This window comes from Melanerpes formicivorus, unplaced genomic scaffold (assembly GCF_026170545.1).
Source record: "Melanerpes formicivorus ecotype bairdi unplaced genomic scaffold, bMelFor1.0.p_v2 SCAF_9, whole genome shotgun sequence".
In the NCBI taxonomy this organism is placed as follows: domain Eukaryota; kingdom Metazoa; phylum Chordata; class Aves; order Piciformes; family Picidae; genus Melanerpes; species Melanerpes formicivorus.
This window is the reverse complement of record NW_027142361.1, coordinates 27,242,796-27,269,842: the sequence shown is the minus strand read 5'-3', so window position 1 is coordinate 27,269,842 and position 27,047 is coordinate 27,242,796. Positions and strand designations below refer to the sequence as shown.

The following is a 27,047-nucleotide window of genomic DNA, read 5'->3' as shown; positions in this document are numbered from 1 at the left end:
GAAGAGAAAGAAAGAGAGAAAGAAAGAGAGAAAGAAGAAGAAAGAGGAAGGAAGGAAAGGAAGGAAGGAAGGAAGGAAGGAAGGAAGGAAGAAGGAAGGAAGGAAGGAAGGAAGGAAGGAAGGAAGGAAGGAAGGAAGGAAGGAAGGAAGGAAGGAAGGAAGGAAGGAAGGAAGAGGAAGGAAGGAGGAAGGAAGGAAAGCAGGCGCGGTGCGGGGCAAGGGAGCCGCTCTCCAGGGAGCGGGGTCACTCCGGGATGGTGCCCGGTGAGGTTAGCCCCATCCCGGGGAGGGAGGGAGGGGGAAGCCCCACTCCGTCCCCTCCTCCACCGGCCAGACCGCGCCAGGAGCCGACGCGCCCGATGGGGCGGGCGGCGGAGCTGGTGGGGGTGTGGAGCCGGGTGATTTTTTTGTCGCCCGTCTGTCCTTCCTTCCTTCCTTTCCTTCCCCTCCCCCTCGCTGCCTGGGAGAGAAGCAACGTTGCCCCCGACGGCGTCCACCGGGGACCCCAGGCCGGCGCCGAAAGAGCCCCTGGGGCCCACCCGACAGCGGTTCTCCCGTCGGCCCCCACATCCGCTCCTCCGCTGTTTGTTTTAGTTGCGATTTTGTTGTAGGTACCTGAGCCGGCGCCTGGGGAAGAGCCAGAGCGTCGGGTACCGGCCTTCGATGGAGCAGAGCCGGATCACGCCGGAGGAGGGCGGCGGGGTGAGCTCCGGGGGCCGGGGGCTCCTCCGAGCACCGCGGGGGAGGACAGGTGAGTAGGACTGGGGGGGAGGAGAGGGCTGCATATCGTCGAGTGGGTGCTGAGAGGGGGCAAACAGCTCCTCTCTGTAGTACTGGAGGGGGGAGGGGGGGGCGGGAAGAAAACAGCTCCCTTCGGGGGGGATGCTGGGCAGGAGGGGGACAAGTCCCGGTGCGGGGGCTGGGGGAGGGAACCAACTCCCGTCCTGGGTGCTGGAGGGGGCTGGCAGATCCCACCAGGGATGCGGAAGGCAGATGCCACCGGGGGTGCTAGAGTGGGGGGTGGGTGGAAAATGGTTCTCATGGGGGTGCCAGGGGGGGCTGGCAGGTTTCATAGCGCGTAGTGGGGAGCTAGCAGCTGCCTCCCATGGGGGTGCTAGAGGGGAGGTGGAAGCTGCTCTCCGTTGTGGGGTCTGGAAGGCAACTCCCGTCAGGATGCTGTGGTGGGGAAGTTGGCTCCTGTCGGGGCTGCACCGCGGGGAGGGGTCAGGGAAATGGTCTCCCTCAGGATTCCCCCGCAGTGTCAGAGCGAGGGGTGCCGCCGGTCTCCCCGTGCACGGCGTCGGGGTGCGGGTAGGTGCGCGGGGGGCCGCGAAGGAGCAGCTCCCGCCTAGGTGTGAGCTGATTATTCAAATGGGCAGCCGAGGACCTGGGGGATTGGAGGCTCGCCCGGCCGCTCCGTGCTATATCACTTGGGCACCCACGTCACTGCAGCACTTGTCCTATTCCTCCCTCCTCCCTCCTCCTCCTCCTCCGGCTCCTCCATAGCCTCCGGGCAACTCTTCGCCGTGGAAGTGCTGCGAAAAAACCCACCCAAGGAGCAGGCAGCAAAAAAAAAACCACCCACCACCACACCCAACCCCACCACCGCTCGATTCCACACACCCCCCTCCCGCCTCTTCCTCCCTCCCTCATCTTCCTCCTCCTCCAGAGGCTCCGGCGGAGAGGAGGGAGGGCTGGGGACGGGGATTTTTTTCCCTTTTTTTTTTTTTTTTTTTTTTTTTTTTCTTTTTTTTTTTTTTTTTGGGGGGGGGGGGGGGTGTTTGCTCTCTGTCGTCGTTTGTTGTGGCTGTTAAATTTTAAACTGCCATGCACTCCACTTCCAGTATGCTGGGAGCGGTGAAAATGGAAGGCCATGAGCACACGGACTGGAGCAACTACTACGGGGAACCCGAGGTAAGGCAAAAAAAGCAACCGGAGCTCCGACACCCGCCCCACCCCAGAACCTTCCCCGGTTTCTCACCGGGGTCCCCTTCGCTCTGCCATTCCCCCGGGGATGAGGTTAACTTTGGCATCAAGCCCCGAGCCGGGGGTTTTCGGCAGCGCTCGCTGCGGCCAGGGTGCGGGGTCCCAGGGCGGGGGGGTGCCAGGCGGGGGGGTGCTGTCGAACGGCCGTTCGCGGTTTTTTTTTCCTTCCTCTCTCCAGGTATTTTTGTGACTACCCTTCCTTCCCCCTCCCTCCAACTCCTGGAGCCGCGGATCCTGTTGCCATCCCGTCTCTGTTTTTTTATGTTGTTTTTTATTTTTTCCCTTCCCCCCCCCTCATATATACATATATATACACCTATATATTTGTTTTTCATTAACAAGGAAAACACCACCATCCCTCCTCACCCCCGCCCCGGGATTTAACCCTCCCCACCCCGCCGGGCGCTAAGCACTGGGGCTGGCGGCGATCCGGGCTGGGCTAGTAGCGGCCACACACACACTGCCTGCTCTCTGGGCTACCCCTTGTCCCCGACGGGGCCAGCCAGCCACCTACCTACCTACTCCCCTTCCCCCTCCTCAATCTCCCTCTTCTCTCTCACTTGTCCCTGCAGAGCTACTCCTCGGTGAGCAACATGAACGCAGGGCTGGGCATGAACAGCATGAACACATACATGACTATGTCAGCCATGAGCACCACAGCCAACATGACAGCTGCCACCTCCATGAACATGTCCTATGCCAACACAGGCATGAGCCCTTCTCTCACTGGCATGTCTTCGGGCGCAGGGGCCATGCCCAGCATGGGCTCGGCCGGTGTGGCAGGGATGGGGCGCCCACCTGAGCCCCAGCATGAGCCCCATGGGTGGCCAAGCAGGCTCGATGAACGCCCTCGCCCCCTACACCAACATGAACTCCATGAGCCCCATCTATGGGCAATCCAACCTCAACCGCTCGCGGGGACCCCAAGACCTACCGGCGGAGCTACACCCACGCCAAGCCACCCTACTCCTACATCTCCCTCATCACCATGGCCATCCAGCAGTCGCCCAACAAGATGCTGACCCTGAGTGAAATCTATCAGTGGATCATGGACCTCTTCCCCTTCTACCCGCCAGAACCAGCAGCGCTGGCAGAACAGCATCCGCCACTCGCTCTCCTTCAACGATTGCTTCCTCAAGGTGCCCCGCTCCCCGGACAAACCAGGGCAAAGGCTCCTTCTGGACTCTGCACCCTGACTCGGGCAACATGTTCGAGAACGGCTGCTACCTGCGCCGCCAGAAACGGTTCAAGTGTGAGAAGCAGCTGGCTGCCAAGGAGGGCAGCGGGGGCGGAAGGCAGGGCGGGTGGTGGGGGCAAGAAGGGGGCCTGGGCAGCCCCCCAGCCAGACCCTTGGGAGAAGGCAGCTCCTCAGGGGGTTCCGAGGGCTCGGCCAGCGCTGAGTCCCCGGCCAGCTCCTCGCCGTGCCAGGACCACAAGCGTGCCCTGGCTGACTTGAAGGGCACGCCGGGACTGAGCCCAGGGGAACCCTCAGCCTCCACCGGCCCAGCACCTCCTGGCCCCTCCCCCCATGCTGGCTTGCCCCATGACTCCCACCTTAAGCCTGAGCACCACTACGCTTTCAACCACCCTTTCTCCATCAACAACCTGATGTCCTCTTCTGAGCAGCAGCACCACCACCCTCACCACCACCACCACCACAAAATGGACCTGAAGGCCTACGAGCAGGTGATGCACTACTCAGGCTACGCCTCGCCCATGCCCGGTAGCCTGGCCATGGGGCCCGTAACGAACAAAAATGGCTTAGAGTCCTCCCCTTTAGCCGGAGAGACTTCTTACTACCCAAGGTGTGTATTCCCGGCCCATCATGAACTCCTCCTAAAAGGGGGCAAGGGGAAATCTTCCCCCCCCACGGTGAGGGAGGTGTGTGGAAAAAAAGCCTCCCTGACCCCCCAACCCCCCCCCCTCCCCCCTTTTCCTGGGCAGTCCCTTTAGCAGAGCGATGGACTATGAACGCTGTCGAGCACGGTACCTATCCATATATCTCTATATCTATTTTTTGGGTTTCTTTTTCTTTCCCATCGGCTCCAGGTGTTTGCATCCCTCCAGGAAACAGCTGCCCTGTGTCTCACAAGCATCCCGACCCCACACCAAGGGCAGGGGGATTTCTCAGCACCCCCCTATGTCCCCCAACTCCACCTGTGTCCGGGGAAGGGGCTGCGATTCCCTCATGGGGTGGTTTGTTTTGGTAGGGAAAGGGCAGGTTGGGGGGGAAAAAGGGGATGGGGGGAAAAGGGAATGGGGGGGAAAAGGGGTTGGGGTTGGTTTTTGTTGGTTTGGGGGGGGGGGGCTTATATTTTTTGTTATTATTTTTTTTCGTTGTTGTCATCACCAGAGGGTATAAATATATCTATTTTTTTGTGTGGCAGTGAGAAGGAGAAAAACAAACACAAAACAAACAACCCCCCAACCCATAAACATAATGAACCCTTGTCCTTCATCGTGAAAACCCACCCTAGGGTTTGAAGCCAAGGACCAAAAGTCTCTTAACGTTGTAAAACAGAAAAAAAAAAAAAAAAAGAGGAGGGGGGGAAGAAAGGGAAACAAAACCAAACAATTTAAAAAAAAGGGGGGGAAAAAGAGGAAAAAATAAAAGAAGGAAAAAAAAACTGTGAAAAAAAAATATATTAAAAAGGACAAAAAAAAATAGTCAGGGTAGATTGTTGTAATTGAAACAAATGCTTGATGTTACTGGGAGAGTAAAACTACTTGGATCTGATTAATTTATCGTTTCTGTACGCTTTATTTATGGCTGATAAATGTGTATTCTGGTAGCGACTAGCCAGATTTTCACAGAACTATATTAAAGTGTTATTGGCCGTTTTCTTTTTCCTTCATCTCTGTTCCGCCGGGACTCGCCAGTCTCCTCCGCTGCCACCGCCGCCGGATCCCCTCCATCCCTGGCCGGAACCTTTCCCGGGATCCTTTGCATCTCGTCCCCGGATCCCCGCCACGGGGACCTTCTCCATCCCCTCCCGGGATCCCTGGCACCGGGATCTTCTCCATCCTCTCCCTGGACCTCCGCCACAGGGATTCCCGTCCATCTCGTCCCGGGATCCCCACCGCCGGGACCCCCCTCTATCCCGGTCTGGGCTGCCCCGACGGTTTCCTCGGGATGGGTAGGAGAGAGGCGGCCCGTGGGCCTCCCCGGTAAAGCCTGGGGATAGAGCGAGGATCCCCTTTTTCTCCAAGGCCGGATGGCACAAAGGGCATCGCTTCCCCTCTCCCCGAAATTACCAGGCAGTGTTAACTGGCGGGGGAGTGGTGGGGAATGGGCTCGGAAACGGAGCACATCCCGCGGGGGATAAACCGACGGTGGAAAAAAAATAACCGGAGAGCTTTTTATATTGCCATTAAAAACATCCCGTCCTCTAGGATCCTCACGGAACCCTCCCGTCGCTCCACTGACACCCTCGGCCAGCCCGATCGGGTTGATTCGCATTTATTTGTCCCCCCCGCCTCCCCTCCTCCCGTCGCCCCCCCCCCCCCCCCCCCATCTCCACCTCGTAAATACCCCGCTCCGTTTTCCCAACCACTTGTTGTTTTCACACGCGTTTACGGCGCGGTCAGAGATGTTGCTCTTGCGAAACAACATCCAAATCCTTCTTAAAATGCCGCATTGTCCGCGGGAAGAGAAAAGGGGAGAAAGGGGGGTGTAGGTGTGGGGGGTGTGAAACACCAACCCCCCCCTTCCCAAAAAAAAACAAAACACGGATCCAGCCAGAAATCTGTCGGGCAAGGACACACACGTTGTGAACCCGAGGCATGAAATGTGTTTCATTAGCACATAAAAGGCTCCCGCAGGGAAGGAGCACGGGCGAGGGGGTGCCCATGGTTTGGGGGTGACCTCCCCGCTTCTTCCCTTCTTCCAATTGCACCTACCCTGGGCTGCTGCTCCGCGCTGCTCGGGCCCCGGTACACGGAGCCGTTGGGATGCTGCCTCTAGCAGCAAGTCTCTAAGCCCCCATCCCTACATCTACCCCTCTATTTTTCTTTTCCCCTTCCTCATGCTGAAGTGGAAGGATGGAGACTTTGGACGGGGGGGGACGGGGAGAGGAGGGGGGAAGGGAAAGAAATCCCCACGCTCTCGGCGTTATTGCTTTTTCCTTGCATTCCCCCAGCATTTAATTTTTTATTTTTGGCCTCCCCCCCCCCCCCCCCCCGACTCCTCACACAACTCTCCCGCCCCCGGCCCTTGCTGCAAAGCGCATTTTGCTCCCGCAACCGCGATCTGTGAATAAACAAAGTCAGTAAACAAAACAAAACAAAACAAAACAAAACAAAAAAAAAAAGGGGGGGGGAGGAGAGAAGAGGAGAAGAGGGGAGGGAAGGGAAGGGGGGGGGGGATCTAGATCCAAATTCCAGGAGGGGTAAACTTTCAACACCACGTCATACTTCAGCAAATTTACACAGATATTATATTGCGACCCTTTCCTACCCCCCCCACCCCCCTGCTTCCCGCCTCCCCCCCCCCCTTTTAGCCATTGTGCTTAACTGAATTTTATAAAGCTGATCGATATCTTGGTAAAATATTCATTTTTAAACTAGCGGGAAGCGAAATCTTTGCTTTGTGCTAAAGTCAACAGCAGCCCGGTTCCAGCTCCAATAAATGCCGGGATGCTCCCAGGCAGCTCCCGCAGAGCCGGGGCGCGGCGGGCCGGGGTGCAGGTAGGTAACACCCGCCGCTCCTTCTCCTCCTTCTCCTCCGCTTTTCACTCCCACCTTCACCTTCTCCTCCATCCCCCCCTCCCTCCCTCCCTCCTTCTCTCCCTCCCTCCCTCCTCCTCCTTCTCAGCTCGCCGGCGGGGAACGGGGGGCGCGGGGTGGGGGATGGATGCTCCTAGCTGGGTTTCGGGGAGAGGGATATTGAAGGGGGCGAAGCCTGACCTTACTGTCACCCCTCCCAATCTAGGAGTCGTTTTAAGCAGGGAAAATCCTCGATGCCTAGCAGGGGAAGAGGGAGGGAAAGGTTCTTATTTGAGGGGGCGGGGGGCAGCCCGCGCAGGAGCGGGGTGCGGACGGGGCCGGGCTGGCTGCCAGCGCCGTTTCTGCCCGTTTCTGCCCCCAAACCCCTTTGCTGAGGTTGCGAGTCGTTGTGGCCCGGTCGGAAGAGGATAGGAGAGGGACGGGGACGTCCTTCTCCTGTTCCTTCCTTGTTGTTTTTCACTTTATATTATTTTTAATCATTTTATGTTATCCCCCGTAACGTTCTTCCCCCCTCTCCCCGCCCCTGCTCCGTGGCATCTTTTGTTCCGGGCTGGCAGCTTTGTACCTCAAGGAAGGGACATTTCTCCCGTGTCTATGACGCCAGGAATGCCTCCCTGCCCGTACCCGCTGCCCGCAGCCGGTACCGGTCGTGCAGCTGGTGCCACTGCCGGCAGGACCCCCGCCCCATTGCTTGCAGCCGCCTGTGCAAAACAATTTGGGGGGGAGCGGGGGATATAATTTCCCCCTCTTTTTGGTTGTTTTGTTTTGGGTTTTGTTTTTTTTGCCCTTGGTAAAGGGGAAAGAGTGAGTTTCGGCGGGGCCAGTGGCCCTCACTGGGGGTCGCCCGACTGGGCACCAGGCACGGACACGAGTGACATCGCCCACACCGCGATAACGGGTCCCGGGATGCCTCCCACGGTGGGGTGGAGGGTCTGGGAATGGGATATAGCCTCAGATTAGGAAGGGAACACGGCCGCGGGGCCGTGTCCCTGCTCCGGCTGCTGTGTCCGAGCCCCGTGCTGGTGGTGGAGGGAGCGGGTGGGTGCGGGTGTCCCCGTCCCCGCGGTGCGGTGACAAGTGATATCTCGCCTGCAAGAGCCGGGTCGTTAATGGGCTCTCAATAATTCATAACAGCCCATCTCGCTCGTAATGCAGCGCTACGCGCTCGCTAATTACTTATCATTAAACGCCTGTCACCCGCGCGGGGAGGAGGACGCGAGTGGGAAGGAGCCAGGTCCACTCCCGCAGCATCCAGGGGCGTCCCTCCACGGGGTGAGGGTGGAGGGGGAACCGCGCTACCCCAGCCTGACCGGGGACAGAGCGGTTAAGCCCCGCGATGTCCGATGCACCCGGGGTGTGTTCATGGCGCGGGGGAGCACTACCTTTCCCCCCCAATTTCTGCAGCCGAGCATCCGCAGCCTTACTTAAGCTCCCTCCGCTCAGAGACAGAGATCTGGGCTCCGTTTCCCCCGTTCATTTTCATTTCAAGTTTGTTTTTCCGAGGAAAAACCAAGGGACATCCCATGGCACCGATTGAGCCGGATCGGGCACAAGGAGGGGCGAGCACGATTTGCTCGCCCCCGCGCCGCCCCAAATCGGCCCAAATCGAGCCACTCACTTTGCCTTCATTGAGTTTTATTTTTAACCCGACTTTCCAGTTATTTACGTACTTATTTTCCACTCCCCCTTGACTTCCCAGTTATTTATTTAATTATCCGCTCCGGGACTTCCCAGTTATATATGCTACGCTTTTCTTCTTTTTTTCCTGAGGTGGGAGGGTAGGGGGTGCGGGGGGGGGGGGGGGGGGGGGGGAAGTCACTTCTTTTTAATTCTCCGGGCCCCTAATGACATGCAGCGATGGCTCAAAAGACATCAAAGCACAAAGAAGATGGCACGGCCAAGCAGTTCGATAAGGAAGCTCCGCGCTAGCCACGCTGGGCAACCAGGGCTCTCTGCCCTGGCCCCTAAACCTCCCCCCGTACTTCACTCCCCGCCACCCCCACCCCGACCCTGCCGCCTTCCCTGGGAGAGCAGCGAGACGGGCAGGTCCCTGTCCTGCCTGCCCTGCTCGCACCCAGGATTATGGGGAGGAAAGTAGAGTTTATTGATGATTTTGAAACCAAACCCAAGACGGGACAGCTCGGGGGTGAGTGAGTCTAATTAATTGCTGGGTCTAAAAAGAGCTGGAACACCCAAGTAGGGCTTAACTCGTCTCCTGGGCAACTGATGGAGCCCTATTTTCCAAGCTGTGATTCTCTTTAGACCAAAAGGCAGTTCACACTCTCCTCTTTCTTCTAGAAATAGTCCTAATCCTATATTTCGGTTGAGGAAGGAAGGAAGGTCCCGCTTCGGCGCTAGATTAAATCCAGAAACCGCATAAAATCAGGTGGGGAAAAGGCTGGAAAAGTGGAGGAAGACACCCCCCCAAAAAAAATCCCAAAAAGCCAACAAACCCAAACCACAGTAAAAAAAAATAATCGTTCCAAATTTGTTCCCTCCCCTCCCTGACCTTCAGATAGTAAATATGAAAGGGTGATGGAGAGGTCTGCCGGCTCCTGGTTTATGGGGAGGCTTCGTCGCTAAACCCGGTGGGTCTCGGGAGGAGGTTTTTTGGGGTTGTTTTCTCTCGTTCTCTGGCTGTAGGTTGTTTTTCAGGCTCAGGCTTTCACGGTGGCGAGCGAAAAAATTTCTCCTCGCCCGAAGTGAGCCGAAGGCAATTATTTGGTTAGGTTTATTTTTATTAAGCAAAAAAAAGGAGGGGAAAAAAAAAAGGAGAGAAAGAAAAATAAAATAAAAACCAAACCCAAACCCAGATGAAACAAATAAAATGAAGGGGGAAAAAAAAGTGAAAACAAATTAAACCAAACCCCAAATTCTCTCGCAGTGGCGGCCGGGCACCAAAATCAAGGCTTTTCCCCCCAATTATTTTTCAAGCGTCACTTGTCTCCCTTGCTTCGGGCTGTCCCCCGAGCCTCGGGGCTGCCGGACCCCCCCTATAAAAACCGGGGCCCGGCTCCGAACAACACAGAGGAGGTTTTTTTGGCGGTCGAAGCGGCTCGACTCGCCGTCCTGCTGCATACCTGAGCGGTCAAGGGCACCGAGGGGGGGCCCACGGAGCCAACCCGGCCGGGGAGAAGGTGGACCGGATAGAGCCCCGAGTTGCGGATTGGGGTCGATGAGGACGAAAAAAAGCCGCAGGGGGATGTTGGGTTTGGGAGGGTAAAAGGATGGAGAGATGGAAGGAAGGATACAGGGATCCCTGGAGGGGTGGCTGAAGAGATGAAAGGAGGGACTGAGAAAAGGATACAGGGATGGAGGGATGGATGCAGGGATAGAGAAAATGGACGGAGGGATAGAAATAGGGGTGGAGGGATAGAAATAGGGATGGAGAGATAGAAACAGGGATGGAGGGATGGATGCAGAGATGGAGGGATGCAAGCAGAGAACGATGGAGGGATTGATGGATGGTTGGATAGATGAAGAGCAGAAGGCATGGATGGATAAATGGAGGGTGGTTGGTTTGATGGAGGGATGCATGCAAGGGTCGACGTAGGGATTAGTGATTGGATGGACTGACAGAGAAAGGGATGGATATATGGACAGAAGAAGGGATGGATGGATGTTGTTTTGGTGAGGGATGGATGGAGCGATTCCTTTAGCCGCTGCCGCACGCAGGGCCCGCGGTCCCCCGCCCCAGGCCGTGTAGCTCGGCGTGGCGAGCCCGGCAGCAGCACCGGGCTAACGGGAAGCGCCTCGAACGGACCGGGAAGGCGACAAGAGGCGCGGGGGGGGGGGGGGGGTCCGGGGGAAGGGGTGGGTAGGAAGGGCGGGGCGGAGGTGCACGTTATGTTTGCAGGGGCAGCCGGACGTGAAATTGCATGGAAAAAGAAAAAGAGTAAAAGTTGTTAAAAAACGCAAATGAGGCAAAGGCGAATCCTGGGGGGAGGCGTGGCCGGGGGTGTCTGAGGGTGGTGCCGGCTCCAACCCCACCTGGCCGCAGCAGGGTTCCTTGCGGGGGCTGTGCGGAGCTGTGTCCGCGAAGGAAAATGCTCCTTTCGCCACGGACTCATCTCCTTCCCGGGCTTTTATCTTCTGTCCTTATATTCCCCTTGCTTTTATTTATATTTGCTTTAATTTCCATTCATTTTCTTTTCCCTTTCCCCCATTTTCTCCATTTCTTTTTCTTTCTTTTGCCTTCTTTCAATTTCTTTCACTTTTCCCCCCCTCTTTCGTTTCCCTTCTTTCATGTTCTTTCATTTTCTTCCTTCTTTTCCTTATTTTCTTACTCCCGTTTCAGGTTACTTTCCGTTTTTACCTTTTCCCTTCCCCTTCTTTTTTTCCCTTTACTTTCTTTTGTCCCAATTCCTTCCCATGCTTTCATTCTCCCATTTCCGTTTTCCCGGTTTCCTTGTTTAAAATAGCTTTTTCTCCTTTTAAATATACGTTTTCTTTTCCCCTTTCTTTCCCATTCCTTCTTTCTTCCCTTTTCCTCCTTTCTTTTCCTTTCCCCTCTTTTTTTCCTCTTTTTAATTACCCTCTTTTCCCAATTATTTCAGTTTTCTTGCTTTCTTTCGGTTTCCCACCATTCTTTCCTTTTCCATCTTTCTCTACCCTTCTCCCTGTTGTTTCCTATTCCCTTCTTTCTTTTCGTTCTCCCCTTTCCCCTTTTCTTTCTCCTCCCTTTCCCCCCCTTTTCCTCCTCCTCCCCTTTCCCCCCCTTTTCCTCCCTTCTTTCCTTTCCTTTTCCTTTTTTCCCCTTTCCCCCCTTTAATTTCCTTTTTCTCTTTTTCTTTTCCCCACTTTTCTTTCCCTTTTCATTTTCCCCATTTTCATTTTTTTCCAATTCTTTTTCATTTTTTCCATTCCTTTTTCATTTTTTCCGATTTCCCCCCTTTTCCCTCTTCTCATTTTCTTTCTTTCTTTCCCATTCTTTAACCTTCCCCCCAGTTTCTTTCCTGTTTTCTTCTTTCTTTCTTTCTTTTCTTTCTTCTTTCTTTCTTTCTTTCTTTCTTTCTTTCTTTCTTTCTTTCTTTCTTTCTTTCTTTCTTTCTTTCTTTCTTTCTTTCTTTCTTTCTTTCTTTCTTTCTTTCTTTCTTTCTTTCTTTCTTTCTTTCTTTCTTTCTTTCTTCTTTCTTTCTTTCTTTCTTTCTTTCTTTCTTTTCTTTCTTTCTTTCTTTCTTCTTTCTTTCTTTCTTCTTTCTTTCTTTCCTTCTTTCTTTCTTTCCTTCTTTCCTTCTTTCCTTCTTTCTTTCCTTCTTTCCCTTCTTTCTTTTCCTTCTTTCCTTCTTTCTTTCCTTCTTTCTTTTCTTTCTTTCTTTCTTTCTTTCTTTCTTTCTTTCTTTCTTTCTTTCTTTCTTCTTTCTTTCTTTCTTTTTCTTTCTTTCTTTCTTTCTTTCTTTCTTTCTTTCTTTCTTTCTTCTCTTTCTTTCTTTCTTTCTTTCTTTCTTTCTCTCTTTCTTTCTTTCTCTCTTTCTTTCTCCTCTTTCTTTTCTTTCTCTCTTTCTTTCTCTTTCTTTTCTCTCTCTTCTCTCTTTCTTTCTCTTTCTTTCTCTCTCTTTCTCTCTTTCTTTCCCTCTTTCTTTCTCTCTCTTTCTCTCTTTCTTTCTCTCTTTCTTTCTCTCTCTCTCTCTTTCTCTCTTTCTTTTCTCTTTCTCTTTCTCTTCTCTTTCTCTTTCTCTTTCTCTCCTTTCTCTTTCTCTTTCTCTTTCTCTTTCCTTTCTCTCTCTCTTTCTCTATCTCTTTCTCTCTCTCTCTCTCTCTCTTTCTTTTCTGTCTTTCCGTCTTTTTTTCCCCCCTTTCCTTTTCACCTCTTTCCTTACCCCACTTTTCCTTCCCCCTTCCTCCCCACAGTGCCAACACTTCGCCTCTCCCTTACAGCCCTCCCAATTCCCACTCCATCTTCTGCAAATCCCTCCACCCACAGATCCCTTTTCCTGGGGCTCAGGACTATGGGCACATAAGCCCCTTTCCCAGGGCTCAGCTCAGAGCAGCCATCTGAGGTCATGGGCAGCCTCGCTGCTATGGGGATGGGCACTGTGGTGAGGACCACAGCAGCACGACCCTCCTGCTGTGCTCCACCTCCCAGGGTATGAAGCTTTATAAACCATGGGGGGAAGAAAAGCAGATTCCCGCTGTCAGGTCCTTGTTGCTGGGAGATCTGTCCACATCTACCTGTCCAGGCCACACATCAATAAGGCCAGAGCAAGATGTTCACCCCTGGCTAGGGAGGAACTGGCTTTCTACAGGGTTTTACCTCAATAAGCAGCAAAAAGAATGAGCCTCATCTCTCCACAGATGGAAAAGAGTTACCAACAGCACAGAAGAGTGTGAGCTGAGGTGGTTTTACTTCCCATACCTGTAGTGAAACCATCAATATTGGAGGATTTTGGAAACACTGAAACGCTTTGTTTGTCACCTCCTGCATCCCAACCCCCCTCCTTTTGCTCTCCTGTATTTTGTTTTAATGGCAGAAGGAATCAGTGGCAGGGGTGGCTGGGGCAAACTCCTGGGCTTGTGTGTGCTGCTGCCGTGTACACAATCCCCTATTAAAGGCACAGATTCCCATCTCTTTGTGTCTGTCCTGGTGTGTGATACCTGTCTCACACTCCAGCAGTTCCCAACAGGAATGGGCAGGAGCATGATCCTGGCCTGGAGGAAGCAGAAGAAGGGACTTTGCCCGGGGTGGTTTGGGATTCAGGTGAGGGGGGAAAAAAAATCCACCCCAAACTCAACAAACACCACCTCATAACAGCACTCTTGAGAAAGCTGAGGAGTGAATTAGTTTGTGGAGCCCTTTGGAGGGATGCACCTTGGTGCTATGCTAACAGTGAGCTCAGGAAGGGCTTTGGGGAGGAGAACAAATGCCAGCAACCGAAAACCCTGAAATGATGACTAAACCTCTTCCTATGCCTCAGCATTCCTACCATTCCTGGCTTTGGGGCTCTGTCTGCTTCCTCCTTCACCACCACTGTGGCTATTTCTATCCCTAGTGACAAGAAAAGAAGTTTTCCCATGGGAAGGGGCAGATGTGGGGATGAGTGAAGCCCATTTTCTTCAGGAAGAGCTGCCTCAGAGCCCTGCCTGGGACTCTGCATCGTTCCTAAGCTGATAGCTGGGAGATGGCAGGGCATGAAACCAACCAGGCAGCTGGACAGGGGACAGAAGTTGAAGCTGGTTTCAAAAAGGGTTGCCAGGACTTTCTGTCACCCCTGGGTCCAATCTGAGGCATCGTTAGCAAACTAATAAAGTAGCTGCAGATGTTGAGACCATGGCAGAGCATCCTGACAAACTCTGGTTTGGAAAGTCAACATCTCACCCCTGCTTCTCTCTGTTTTGTCTCCTTTTCTGCCTTCTCCCCCCACCCCTCCCCCGCTTCCCTCCTGCCTGAATTTTTAAGGAAAGAAGAAGGAGAAAGGCTGGAAAGGGCCTTTTGCAGAGGGAAAGGTAAAAATCTCATGACCACATCCAATCCTGCTGTAGGGCTGCCAGAGCCTGGAGACGTATAGGGACCCTCAAAGCAATAAAATCAGCAGGAGGCAGGTGCTTCCCTGCCCGCTGGCTTGAGCAGGGCTGCTTTCCCCTGGCACAAGGATGCTAAGAGGAGGAATACATCAAGCAGGGTGACAGGCTCTGCTGCTGCAGAGACAGGTATGGGCTTTCTGCAGAGAGCAGAACCCCCATCCAGGGAGGGGGTTGGAGCTGATGAAGTGCCTCTTAACCTTTTCTGTATCCTGTTACTAAAGGGGGGGGGGGGGAAGGAACACCAACAAAAAAACCCACATGAGGAGTTCCTGCCTCTTCACCTGAGCATAAAAGGGGGGGGGGGGGAAGAAAGGAAGAAGAGAAGATGCTATTACCCAGCTCTGCAAGATGTAGGGATCCATGAAGCACGGCAGGCCTTGTCATAGCAAAAAGTCAAGCACCAGCCAGGTCCTTGGGAGAGGGGAGGAGGAGTGGGGGCTGTAGGGGGAAAGCACCCAAACTCCAGGCTCACTTAGGCTCTGGATTGTAAGGGTATTTTAGGTGGTGTTAACAACAACAGCAACTGCTGGTTTCGTTGGGGGTGCTGGGGCTGCTTGAGCAAAATCTGTACTTGAGGAGCTGTGTTCTCACAACTGGCAGCATTTTCCTTCTGTTGAGCTGCATTCTAGTGTGAGATGTCCCTGTCCTGGGCGGGGGGGTTGGAACTAAGTGATCCTTAGGGTCCCTACCAACCATAACAATCCTATGATTCTTTGATTCTGTGACTCTATGATTCTGTGACTCTATGGTTCTATGATTCTATGACTCTATGATTCTATGATTCTCTTCTCCAATGCCCCAGAAACATTATGGAGTTCAGCTAAGTTAGCAGAAGTGGTCCTGTTCCACTAATAACAGCACTCCTCTCTCAGGTGATATGTGAGATTTGGGGTCAGGACTGGCTCCTGCTGGGGCAAGGTGAGGGGGAGCCAAGGTGGCGTGCAGGCAGACAATGCCTTGGGACGCTCTCTCCATTTGCAAGCGAGAGGCCCCGAGGAAGGAGCAAGAGGCTTGGGATGTGCCAGGCTTTGGGCTGTGTCAGGGAAGGTCCTGCCTCATCCCAGCTCTTCTGCCCAGAAGCCTGGAGATGGATGAGAGACAGCTCCGTGCTTCAGCAGGGAGCAAAGAGAGCGCCTGCATATTTTTCCTCGAGTTACTTATTAACCACTGCTCATTTGACAGGATCGATATTTCAAGCGAGGGAGTAAACACTTAAGAAGCACCACTTTGCTTTGCTCTTTTTTATTTCCCCCCACCCTTCCCAGCCCCCCTTCCCTTTTGCAAAAAGATTTATATATATATATATATATATATATATTATTATTCTTTTCCTGCATGCATCTGCCTGAGGAAGGAGGCAGCTCCCTGGAGCCCCCCACGTGTGGCATTTTATCTGCAGGATATGCAGAGCACATTTATTTTGTCTTCTTTTTTTTTTATCTCTCATATTGCATGTTGATCCCATACATATAGATTGATTTTTTCTTCAGGTAGATAATGAAAAGTCAAGTGGAAAAATTTACACAAAGGCACTCAGGATCTCGACTTTCTATTGGTATATAAATTGGTTTATTACTTCATTCCCTTAAACAGGGACTCTCACACTGCAGGGATGGTGTGGGGGGGAACACTTTAAAACAGATAATCTTTAAACACAGGACCATTTACCTTCCACGTTGTGGTTTTGTTTCTGGGGTTTTGTTGTTGCCCCCCCTCCTTCCATCAGTAATTTCCTCGCCACTTTTGTTAATTTCCCAAGATATTTGTGTTTAAACAAGGGCTTGCTCCTTCTCTCCATCCCTCCAGCAATTTATCTTCCTCTTCTTGCACCCCCTCCCTTCCCACACAACGTTGTCCCCAAAAGTCCCAGCCTGCTGGGCTGGCAGTACCTCAGGAGCTTTTTATTCATTCCCTATAAGCAAGCCTTCATTTCATCAGCTTTTGCCCGATGTTGAGCAGAGGGCACTGTACAGGAGAGGACAGCTTGGAACACACACACACACACACACACACACCCCCACCCACACACCCCCTCACAAAACAAAAACCCCACAACAAATCCAAACCACCATAAAACCCCAGCCAAAAAAAACCCACCCCACCAAACACTAAAAACCAACAAAAAACACCTAGAGGAAACATTATTAATATACATCTTCTGGACATTTGGTGGCTGGTGGAGGCTGCTCCAGCTTAAAGCAATTAATTCAGGATACTGACATAAACTCTCCAGCTCTGACAGCTTGGAGCTGAAATAAAAATGCTAGTTCTCCAGGGAAAAGGAGAGGATAGTTGGCTCTTTTCTGGACTGTTTGCTTATAGGCCCAGAGAGCAATCTTCCTCACAGAATGAAATGCAAGGACACAAACAATGTACCAGGGAGAGAATGGGAGATGGGAATGAACAGTTTGAACTATTTGCTCAGCAGAAGGGCAGTCACAATGCTCGGCCAATGGCTTTCCCATGCATCAACCAGGATTCTTAGCTTCTTTTGTTGTTCAGCCTCTTCCTCCAGCCAGATAAGAGCACAGCTGCAGCTAAGGCAGGCCTTTGACTTACCCACCCAAATCTCGCCTTGCCTCTACTGTATGTCCTCCCTGTGAAATCCCCTCCTCACTCTACTGGATGCTGGATTCACCCCCGGGGCCATTCACTAATGCCTGGGGGCAAGCTGCCTCCTGCAGCTTGATTTTGCTTGCTGGGGACGTCTGGAAAACCTTTTTTGGGATACCTGCTAGTGCCACTACGATCTCCTTGTCCTCTGCTTGAGTGTCCTACTGAGTTGCCTCAGCAGGCAAGGAAACCAAGGCACCAGTGGTACACTAAGGCCAGGGTGGATGTGGCTCTGAGCAACTTGATCTAGTGAGAGCTGTCCCTGTCCATGGCAGGGGGGTTGGAACTAGATGATCGTTGAGGTCCTTTCCAACCCTAAACACTTCTATGATTCTGTGTCCCCCCATCCATCCCTTTCCACATCCCTCTGCATACCTCCACTTCCTCCCTCGGAGCATGCTGCCCTAGCTGCAGAAGTGCCATGCTCTGAAAGATAAAAGGACATTGCCCTTGTGGACTGGGGACACAGAGCTGCAGAAATGCAGAGGACGTTGTCCTCAAGGGCTGGGGCCGGGGCTGCAAAAATTCAGAGGGCTTTCACCTCGTGGGTTGGAGCTGCGGAGCTGCAAAAAGGCAAAGGGCTTTGCCATCACGGGGCTGGAGACAGAGCTGCAACCCCACCACATTGCATATTTCTACAAGTCCCAACCAGCCTGCAGGGCTTTATTAGCCTCAACACTCACTGTCCTTGCAGTGTGGTGGTGGGATCACATCTCCTGTGACCCGGACACAAGCGTCAGGGGCAATACCCTTGCAGGGGCAGGTCCTGCTGTGTTCAGGCAGCCACCTCCATTCCCTTTCCCTCCCTGAAGATCACTCTCCCTCTTTTAAACCACCCGGGGCCACTTCCTTGCCGGTGTCACCGCTGAGCAGGCAGGCAGGAAAAGGCTGTAATTAAAAATAAATAGGTATCAAGGTCGGCCGCTCTGGCGTGGCCTGGGTTCACCCTTGGAGCTCAGCCCTGCCGCTGAGGGGGACGCTTTGCTATTTTTACTCTTTGTCCTCCCCTAGGCTGCTGGTTTTGGGAGCCAGGCTGCTGTTGTCATCAGGTTTGTTTAGCTTGAAAGGGCTTTTTATGAGGTGAAAAGGCAAAATGCCGAGGACTCGGGAAAACGCCTGCCTGGAGGAGCTGATGCTTGGCGTTTGCAGGCACCCAGAGCACCTGCAGGAAACACTGACTTCAAAACACAGCCACAAAAATCTGAGAACCCTTTTTTTTGTTGTTGTTGGTTTTTGGGGGTTTTTTTGGCAGGGGGTTTGGGTTGGTTTTTATCTCCTCCCTTTCCCCCTTCTTCCCTGGTGGGTGGTCAGGAGGACAGGCTGAAAATCAGGAGGGCTCCTATTGTCTCTGCCCTGCTTTAAGAGCTGACCCCACATGTCCCCAAAGTCGCTGAGCACCTGGCCATGCTCCACACCCAGGGGATGCTGCAGCAAGGGGATGAACCTACCATGAGCAAACAATCATGGTATAGAGGTGTCTGGCTATGAAATCCCTCATGAAAAGAGCTTTTGTGACTTCACAGTGGTGCTATTCTTGCCCCCAAACAGTCAAATCGCTCTTCACAGTTGGGATACTCTGTTTTCTTTAATTGCATTTGTATGTCAGGGAATATCTTCAAGCTGGAAAGGGGCTCATGAGGACCATCAAGTCCAATGTAACTGCCACTTTGAAGGTACAAGGCTAAAGAAAAGCTGATGCTGGTGGTCATCTCAGGACATTCGGGCACTGTTTCATCCAGAGCTTGACCCTCACACCTGACAGCTATGGAGAGGCTCTTAAAGTTCCCCAAATTCACAGATTCCATTGGGTTGGAAGGGATCTTCAAAGGCCTCTTTGTCCAACCCCCCTGCAGTCATCAAGGGCACCTCCAACTAGATCAGGCTTCCCTGGACCACATAAAATCTGATCTTGAATGCCTCTAGGGATGGGGCCTCAACCACATCCTTGGGTACAATGGAGTAAATCTGCCCAAACTCAGCCCAGTTTGCCACCTGAAAGGGTGAGGAATGTGTCTGGAGGCTCACAAATTGGGGCTGACATTCTCTAGCACAACACTAAGGAAGAAACAATTCTGGTGTCCATTTTAGGACATCCAAGCTTTGCTCTTCCAGCAGCAGCTTGACCCTTCACACCTGGCATCTACAGGGCAGGTATTAAAGTCCTCCAAAGAGGATCAAAGAATTGTGGAACCATAGAATCATAGTATGGTAGGAGTTGGAAGGGAACTCTAAAGATCATTGGGTTCAGTCCCATTGCCAAAGCAGGATCACCTGGGGCAGATCACAGAGGAATGCACCCAGATAGGTCTTGAAAGTCTGTAGAGATGGAGACTCCACAACATCTCTCTGGGCAGCCTGCTCCAGGGCTCCATCACCCTTACAGTAAAGTTTCTCCTCATATTGAGGTGGAACTTCCACTTTGTATCCCTTGCCCCTTGTCCTATCACAGGACACCACTGAAAAGAGCCTGGCCCCTTCTTGATAATCTTTGAGGTCTTTTCCAACCTTATTGATTCTATGATTCCGTGATTGTATGGTTCTATGGTTTTATGGTTCTATGGTTCTATTATTCTATGGTTCTTGACAGCCACATTTAGATATTTATAAACAATAATAAGATCTCCTCTCAGCCTTCGCTTTTCCAGGCTGAACAGTCCCAAGTCATTTAGATAGATCTTCCAGTCCCTTCCCCATCCTCATAGCCTCCATTGGACACACCCTAGCACTCCCTAGTTCGTCGGGAAGCCATCTCTGGACAGCACCGGGACCAGGAGCCGCCGGGGACCAGCCGCTGCTCTCCTTTTCGGGCTGCGGGAATTGCCGGCACTGCAGAGTTTCCTGCTGCCGCGAGGCTGGGAGAAGCCGTCTTTTCACGTGGCTCAGACTTGTGATCCCAGCGGGGGGAGTGGCTTATTTTAAAAGGCTCTGCTGCGGCTCGCGGGGACTCTGTTCGTCGGGCAGCCCGTATTCTCTTGTACTCTCTCATGCTCTCACGCGCCACCGCACTTTTTCTTGCTGTGGCAAGGGACAGGCATGGTTGTAACTCGCAGCAAAATCTCCCTAAAAAAATCAGTGTCGACCCAGACTGAGGTAGAACACAAGCAGGTAGCTGTCCAGGTATCTGGCTGTAGAGAGTGCTGGAGCCTGGTTCATGAGATTCAGGGTAGTGGGGGCAACTCTCGCATAAGGTGTGAGCAGATCAACTATCTGCTTAATCTGGTGGCCAGACTGAAGGATGAGGTTGCTAGCCTTAGAAATGTAAGGGAATGTAGGAAAGAGATGAACCAGAGGAGGAAAGAGTTGAATCAGAGTAAGCAGGCTCTGCAGGCTCCCCCAGCAGAGGCTGGTTATCCAAAAAGCAGAGGGGAATGGACGCAGGTTCCTCTCAAAAGACACAAAGTAAAACCTCCTTGCCTCCCCTCACCTTCCCCGCTGCTCTTGGAAAACAGGTATGGGGCACTGGAGATCGAGGGTGAGGTGATCCTGATGCTGGAGGACACACCATCTGGGGTTCTCCCTGAGGTTAAACAGCCTAAGGCAAAGCAGCCTAAGGTTAAACAGCCTTCCCCTGGCATCAGGACCTGCTCCTTCAAAAAAAAGAGGAGGGTAATTGTTATTGGTGATTCCCTTCTGAGGGGAACGGAGGGCCCCATATGTTGGCCAGACCCATCTCATAGGTGTGGTGGGTTAACGCCTTTTTCTGAAAACAAAAGAAGAAAACAGGGTGGAGGGCTTGCAGGTACTTTACACTCCCTGAAGGGCGTTTCCCCCCCCGGGAAAGCTGAGTCTGTTCCACTCCCCTCTCCCTGCCCAGCTAGGGTATAAGAAGCAGGACATCATAGCTGTTGGATCTCCTTTTTGGCTCTTGTCTCTGCTGGATGAGAGCTACTGCAGCTGCCCTCCTGCTCCTCAGCCACGTGGCCGGACCTGATCCTTTTCCCTGCTGCCTCTGCACCTCCTCAGAGAAAGACTGGTTTTGTATTATTTTTTTCTGTCCCCCTCCTTCTTGTTCCTTGCCCTTGTGAACCTTTTTTTTTTTTTTTTTCCTGTTATTGTTATATATATAATTTGAAGAAAAAAATTATTTGCCTCTCTACTTCCAAGCTGACTCCAGATTGTTGCTTAGTGGATTTGCTCCTTACCCTTTTTTTTTTCCTCCTCTCCCTGTTTGGAGGGAGGAGGTGGGGGGGAGTGGGGAAGAGATTCTCAGCCTTTTCCCCATTTGAGCTTTTAACTCTCAGTTAAGGCTCAAACCACTACAATTTTTGGCGCCTCCAACGTGGGGCTTGGAAATTAATCTTGTATTGGGAAAGCAATACTTTTTTTCTGAAAAAGGAGCTAGAAGTAGAAATGGCAATTTTAAAGAACCTGATGGTCCAAGCCTTTGCATGGGCTTTTGGCTGGATCTTTTGGACCCACATCTACAAATTAATAACTTACCATGTGGTGTGGTTAATGATAGAGATGCTGATCAAGTGGATAAAAACTTTACCAATTAAGTTAGGCATGTATCTCTTGAATTCAATGAATTTCACTGTCAGTGGTAACTTTTCTAACATAGGAAACTTTCCTGAAGCAAGTTATGAAACCAATGGTGTAGATAAAAGTGCCTGTGATGGAAAATTGCTCTACGTTGCAATATGCTCCATCTGCCTATATGTAATCCTTATAGTGGCATTTGCTGGGACCTTGTTGGGTGGAGGACTAGCTAACCCATTAAGAGCTGTTTGGAGGGTGATAACACACTCCTTTGTGCTCTTTAATGACTGGAGGCGTGTCTGCTGTGGGCATTGTAAGCACTCTGTAGACACAAAGAGAGAGGGGTCGGGTTGTAATGACTGTGCCAGCTCTCAGCCTGAGCCCCAGGCACAAGGGTTTGCCCCACCACCAGCAGTTCCACAGTTGACCCCTGATGCTCCTGCCAATGCAGTCTCTCTAGCACCGGTCACCACACGCAGGAAAAGAAATCAAAAATCATCGCCAAGCACGGATGGTGAGGAAGGAATCTCAGCAGGCCCCAGCACCTCACAGAACCCATCGGTGGATGAAGATGATTCAGACCAGGAAATAACTGTTACATCGCTGCCCAGAAAGGAACTAAGGCAAACTCGTCTGGACTACGCAAGGAAAGAGGGTGAGCCAATACTAAGCTGGGCCCTGAGATGCTGGGACGAGGGGGTGGACACAGTAGACCTGGATAAGAGGGAGGCGAAGCTTTTAGGCTCGTGATGCTGGTCTGGACAAAGAGTTAGCCAAACTTGATGGAATACACACTCTCTGGGCCTGGATTCTGAACGCCATCAAGAGCCGGTGCCGCTCAAGAGATGACCTGCCCTGGGCCCCAGTTAGATGGACAACTATGGAACAGGGCATTCGGTATCTGAGGCAGATGGCCGTGATGGAAATAATTTATGGGGATGGCCAGCTCCCTTTGGACCCAGATGAGGTGCCCATGAGACGGCCCTTCGTAAAGAAACTCACCCAGGGTGCTCCTCAGAAATATGCTCACACATTAGGAGGGATACTCTTGACTGGACAGGATGGAAGTCCTAAAACTGTCTGTGAGTTTGCCAATGATTTGAGGGAATATGAGGACAGCGTAAATCAGAAACCCCTGATCTCAGCCATAGAAACTATGTCTAAAGACATTGTCAAGGAGATCAAGACCTCCATGTCTGAACTGAAAAAGGGGAGCGATGCCTCCTTTCCCCCTTCTCCTTCAGAATGGGTCCAGGTTTCGGCAATCAGGAACAGGCGACCTTCCCCTAGGAGATCACCCCAAGCCAATCGGGGAATGTCAAGGGGGTCTCTGTGGAGGTTCCTCTGTGACCATGGAGAAGACATGGACACCTGGCATGGCCAACCCACCTCTGCCCTCTGGAACAGGGTGCGGGAACTGCAAGGTGGGCACCACGGGGATAACTCATCCAGGAGAAGAGCTGCCCCAGTTTCCTGGAGTGGTCCCTCTCGCTCAAGAGACCCTTCCCCTAGTAACACAGGACCGTGTGACAAGTGTGGACATTGCCGCCAGCATTAGAGGTGCCCTACCTCCAGCCAGGTGGAGGCCAGGGATAACAGAGTATACTGGGATGTGTACGTGAAATGGCCTGGCACTTCAGAAGCCCTGAAGTACCGAGCTCTGGTGGACACAGGGGCCCAATGCACCCTGATACCATCGGGGTACAAAGGGGCTGAGTCCATAAGCATTCAAGGAGTCACAGGAGGCTCACAAGACTTGACTGTACTGCAAGCTGAGATAAGCTTGACCGGGAATGAATGGGGAAAGCACGACATAGTGACTGGTCCAGATGCACCTTGCATTCTTGGCATTGACTTTCTGCGGGAGGGATGCTTCAAAGACCCTAGGGGGCACAAGTGGGCATTTGGGGTGGCAGCTGTGGAGACTGCAGGCAAAGAACAGCTGTCCACCATGCCCAAGCTTTCGGATGACCCCTCCGTAGTGGGCAGCCATAAGGTGCAGGATTTGAAGTTATCTATTGCCTCTCGCATAGTACATCGCAGGCAATACAGGACCAACAGAGACTCTCTGCACCCCATACACCAACTGATTCGATGACTGGAGAGCCAGAGGGTGATCAGCAAGGCTCACTCCCCCTTCAACAGCCCGATATGGCCAGTGCGGAAGGCAAATGGGGAATGGAGACTGACTGTGGACTACCGTGGCCTGAATGAAGTGACTCCTCCAATCAGCGCTGCGGTGCCGGACATGCTGGAGCTCCAGTACGAGCTGGAATCGAAGGCGGCCAAGTGGTATGCCACAATTGACATTGCTAATGCCTTTTTCTCCATTCCCATTGCAGAAGAATGCCGGCCACAGTTTGCTTTCACCTGGAGGGGAGTACAGTATCAATGGAATTGGTTACCTCAGGGCTGGGTCCATAGCTCAACCATCTGCCATGAGGTGATCCAGACTGCCTTGGAGAAAGGTGGAGCTCCTGAGCATCTGCAGTTTATCGATGACATCATTGTATGGGGTGAGACTGCGGAGGAAGTTTACCAGAAGGGTAAGAGGATAATCGACATCCTGCTGGAGGCTGGCATTGCCATCAAGAGAAGCAAGGTGAAAGGGCCTGCCAGGGAGATCCAGTTCCTGGGTGTTCAATGGCAGGATGGTTGTCGCCACATCCCTCAGGAGGTGGTGAACAGGGTACCCACTATGGTGCAGCCCACAAACAAGAAAGAGACACAGTCGTTTTTGGGGCTTTGGGCTTCTGGAAAATGCACATTCCCGGGTACAGTCAAATTGTGAAGCCTCTCTTCCATGTAACAAGGAAGAAAAATGATTTTGTGTGGGGACCTGAGCAGCAGGTGGCGTTTGACCAGATCAAACGAGAGGTGGTCCATGCTATGGCTTTGGGACCTGTTCGAACTGGGCCAGAGATCAAGAATGTGCTGTACACTGCGGCTGGTGAGAATGGTCCTACATGGAGCTTGTGGCAGAAGGCTCCTGGTGAAACCAGGGGCAGGCCCCTAGGTTTCTGGAGTAAGGGGTACAAAGGCTCCAAGGCCAACTACACCGTGACAGAGAAGGAAATCCTAGCTGCCTATGAGGGCGTCCGGGCTGCCTCTGAGGTAATTGGGACTGAGTCACCTCTATTTCTAGCTCCGAGACTTCCAGTCCTGACCTGGATGTTCAAAGGGAGAGGCTCAACCCCACATCATGCCACAGATGCTACCTGGAGTAAGTGGATGGCCCTGATAACTCAGCGAGCTCGGATGGGGAACTTCGAACACCCTGGCATAGTGGAAGTGATCACCAACTGGCCAGAGGGTGCTGACTTTGGAATGCCACCAGAGCAGACAGTGACCCGTGCTGAGGAGGCTCCCCCATATAACGATCTCCCTGACAACGAGAAGGGCTATGCTCTATTTACAGATGGGTCCTGCCGGCTTGTAGGAAGCAAGCGGAGATGGAAGGCAGCTGTCTGGAGCCCAACAAGGCAAGTGGCAGAAGCAAGGGATGGAGAAGGTGAATCCAGTCAGTACACAGAGGTAAAAGCTGTCCAGCTGGCCCTGGATATAGCAGAACGAGAGAACTGGCCAGTGCTGTACCGCTACACTGACTCCTGGATGGTAGCCAACGCCTTGTGGGGGTGGTTGAAGGAATGGAGGAGGAACGGGTGGCAGAGAAAAGGGAAGCCTGTTTGGGCCGCTGACCTGTGGCAAGACATCGCCGCCCGCCTGGACAGGCTGCCAACCAAGGTACGGCACATCGATGCACACATCCCCAAGAGCAGAGCCACAGAGGAGCACAAGCACAACCACCAAGCAGACCTGGCTGCTAAAATCTCCCAAATAGACTTGGACTGGGAACACAAGGGTGAGCTGTTCTTAGCTCGCTGGGCCCATGACACTTCTGGCCACCAAGGGAGAGATGCCACATACCGGTGGGCTCGGGACAGATCCGTGGACATCTCTATGGAGGCCATCTCACAGGTCATCCATGAGTGTGACACCTGTGCTGCCATCAAGCAGGCCAAGTGCATGAAGCGTCTGTGGTATGGGGGGAGATGGTCGAAATACAAATATGGAGAGGCCTGGCAGATAGACTACATCACCCTTCCTCGGTCTCACAGTGGCAAGCAGTACGTACTGACCATGGTGGAGGCAAGTACAGGGTGGCTGGAGACCTATCCAGTTCCTCATGCCACTGCTCGCAACACCATCCTGGGCCTAGAGAGACATATCCTGTGGAGACACGGCACCCCCGGGAGGATTGAATCAGACAACGGAACCCACTTCAGGAACCATCTCATAAGGGACTGGGCAAAGGAACATGGGATTGAGTGGATTTACCACATCCCATACCATGCACCAGCTGCAGGGAAGGTCGAGCGCTACAATGGCTTGCTAAAGACCACCCTAAAAGCCATGGGGGGTGGAACCTTCAGGAACTGGGAAAAGCACCTAGCTCAAGCCACTTGGTTAGTGAACAGCAGAGGATCTGTGACCCGAGCTGGTCCTGCCCAGTCCGACCTGCTGCAAACAGTGGATGGAGATGGAGTTCCTGTGATTGCTGAGAAGAACCTGCTGGGGAAGTCAGTGTGGGTTTTCCCTGCTGCTGGTGGGGGCAAACCAACCCGAGGGGTGGTCTCAGCTGAGGGTCCTGGTCACACGTACTGGGTTATGTTAGAAACTGGGGACATTCAGTGTATCCCACAGCAGAATGTGACTCTGGCTGAGAGAAGATGAACTCAGAGGAGGCAACACTCATCAATGTAATTATGTGAATAAGTTGTTCTAAGTTTCTCCATCCTAGTTTAATACCAGCCCAGCATCCAGGACCCAACGTACCCACTGCACACCAACCCAAAGAGCATCATCTCACCTGTACCCGTTCCTGATGTCCCTACAGCAACAGACTGTTCCTGATTTTTTTTCTTTCCCTTTCAAAGACAGACTGATTCCTGATTCTGCTCCACATGCCTGCCCAGTTCAAGCACCACCTACAGTGACCATCACCAGAGAGAGAGAGAGACTGCCCTGGGAGAGAGCAAGCCAGGATAGCAAGAGACTTGCACCAAGGATTCAAATACCACATGTGAAAATCACATGAAGGGGCTGTAGCAGGAGAGATGAAGTGGAACAGAGGGGTGGATTGTGGTGGGTTAATGCCTTTTTCTGAAAACAAAAGAAGCAGGGTGGAGGGCTTGCAGGTACTTTACACTCCCTGAAGGGCGTTTCCCCCCCCGGGAAAGCTGAGTCTGTTCCACTCCCCCCTCCCTGCCCAGCTAGGGTATAAGAAGCAGGACATCATAGCTGTTGGATCTCCTTTTTGGCTCTTGTCTCTGCTGGATGAGAGCTACTGCAGCTGCCCTCCTGCTCCTCAGCCACGTGGCCGGACCTGATCCTTTTCCCTGCTGCCTCTGCACCTCCTCAGAGAAAGACTGGTTTTGTATTATTTTTTTCTGTCCCCCTCCTTCTTGTTCCTTGCCCTTGTGAACCTTTGTTTTTTTTCCTGTTATTGTTATATATATAATTTGAAGAAAAAAATTATTTGCCTCTCTACTTCCAAGCTGACTCCAGATTGTTGCTTAGTGGATTTGCTCCTTACCCTTTTTTTTTTCCTTCTCTCCCTGTTTGGAGGGAGGAGGTGGGGGGGAGTGGGGAAGAGATTCTCAGCCTTTACCCCATTTGAGCTTTTAACTCTCAGTTAAGGCTCAAACCACTACAATAGGGAA

General features: G+C 52.4%; 2 protein-coding genes across 2 annotated transcripts; both read left to right on the top strand.

Moving 5' to 3' along the window:
* The first annotated feature begins 1,796 nt into the window (after positions 1-1,796).
* Positions 1,797-3,903, top strand: FOXA2 (forkhead box A2). The gene is given in 7 exon segments (XM_068143248.1): positions 1,797-1,914; positions 2,559-2,774; positions 2,776-2,904; positions 2,906-3,055; positions 3,057-3,149; positions 3,151-3,786; positions 3,788-3,903. Coding segments are annotated over 7 exon segments (1,350 nt in total). The 5' UTR covers positions 1,797-1,827; the 3' UTR covers positions 3,827-3,903.
* A 2,751-nt stretch (positions 3,904-6,654) lies between these two features.
* LOC137443482 (uncharacterized) lies at positions 6,655-26,927 on the top strand. Its single transcript, XM_068143247.1, has 2 exons — positions 6,655-6,672; positions 23,667-26,927. Exon 2 carries the CDS (start codon positions 23,968-23,970, stop codon positions 26,056-26,058), a length of 2,091 nt encoding a protein of 696 aa, XP_067999348.1. The 5' UTR covers positions 6,655-6,672; positions 23,667-23,967; the 3' UTR covers positions 26,059-26,927.
* Positions 26,928-27,047: the final 120 nt, after the last annotated feature.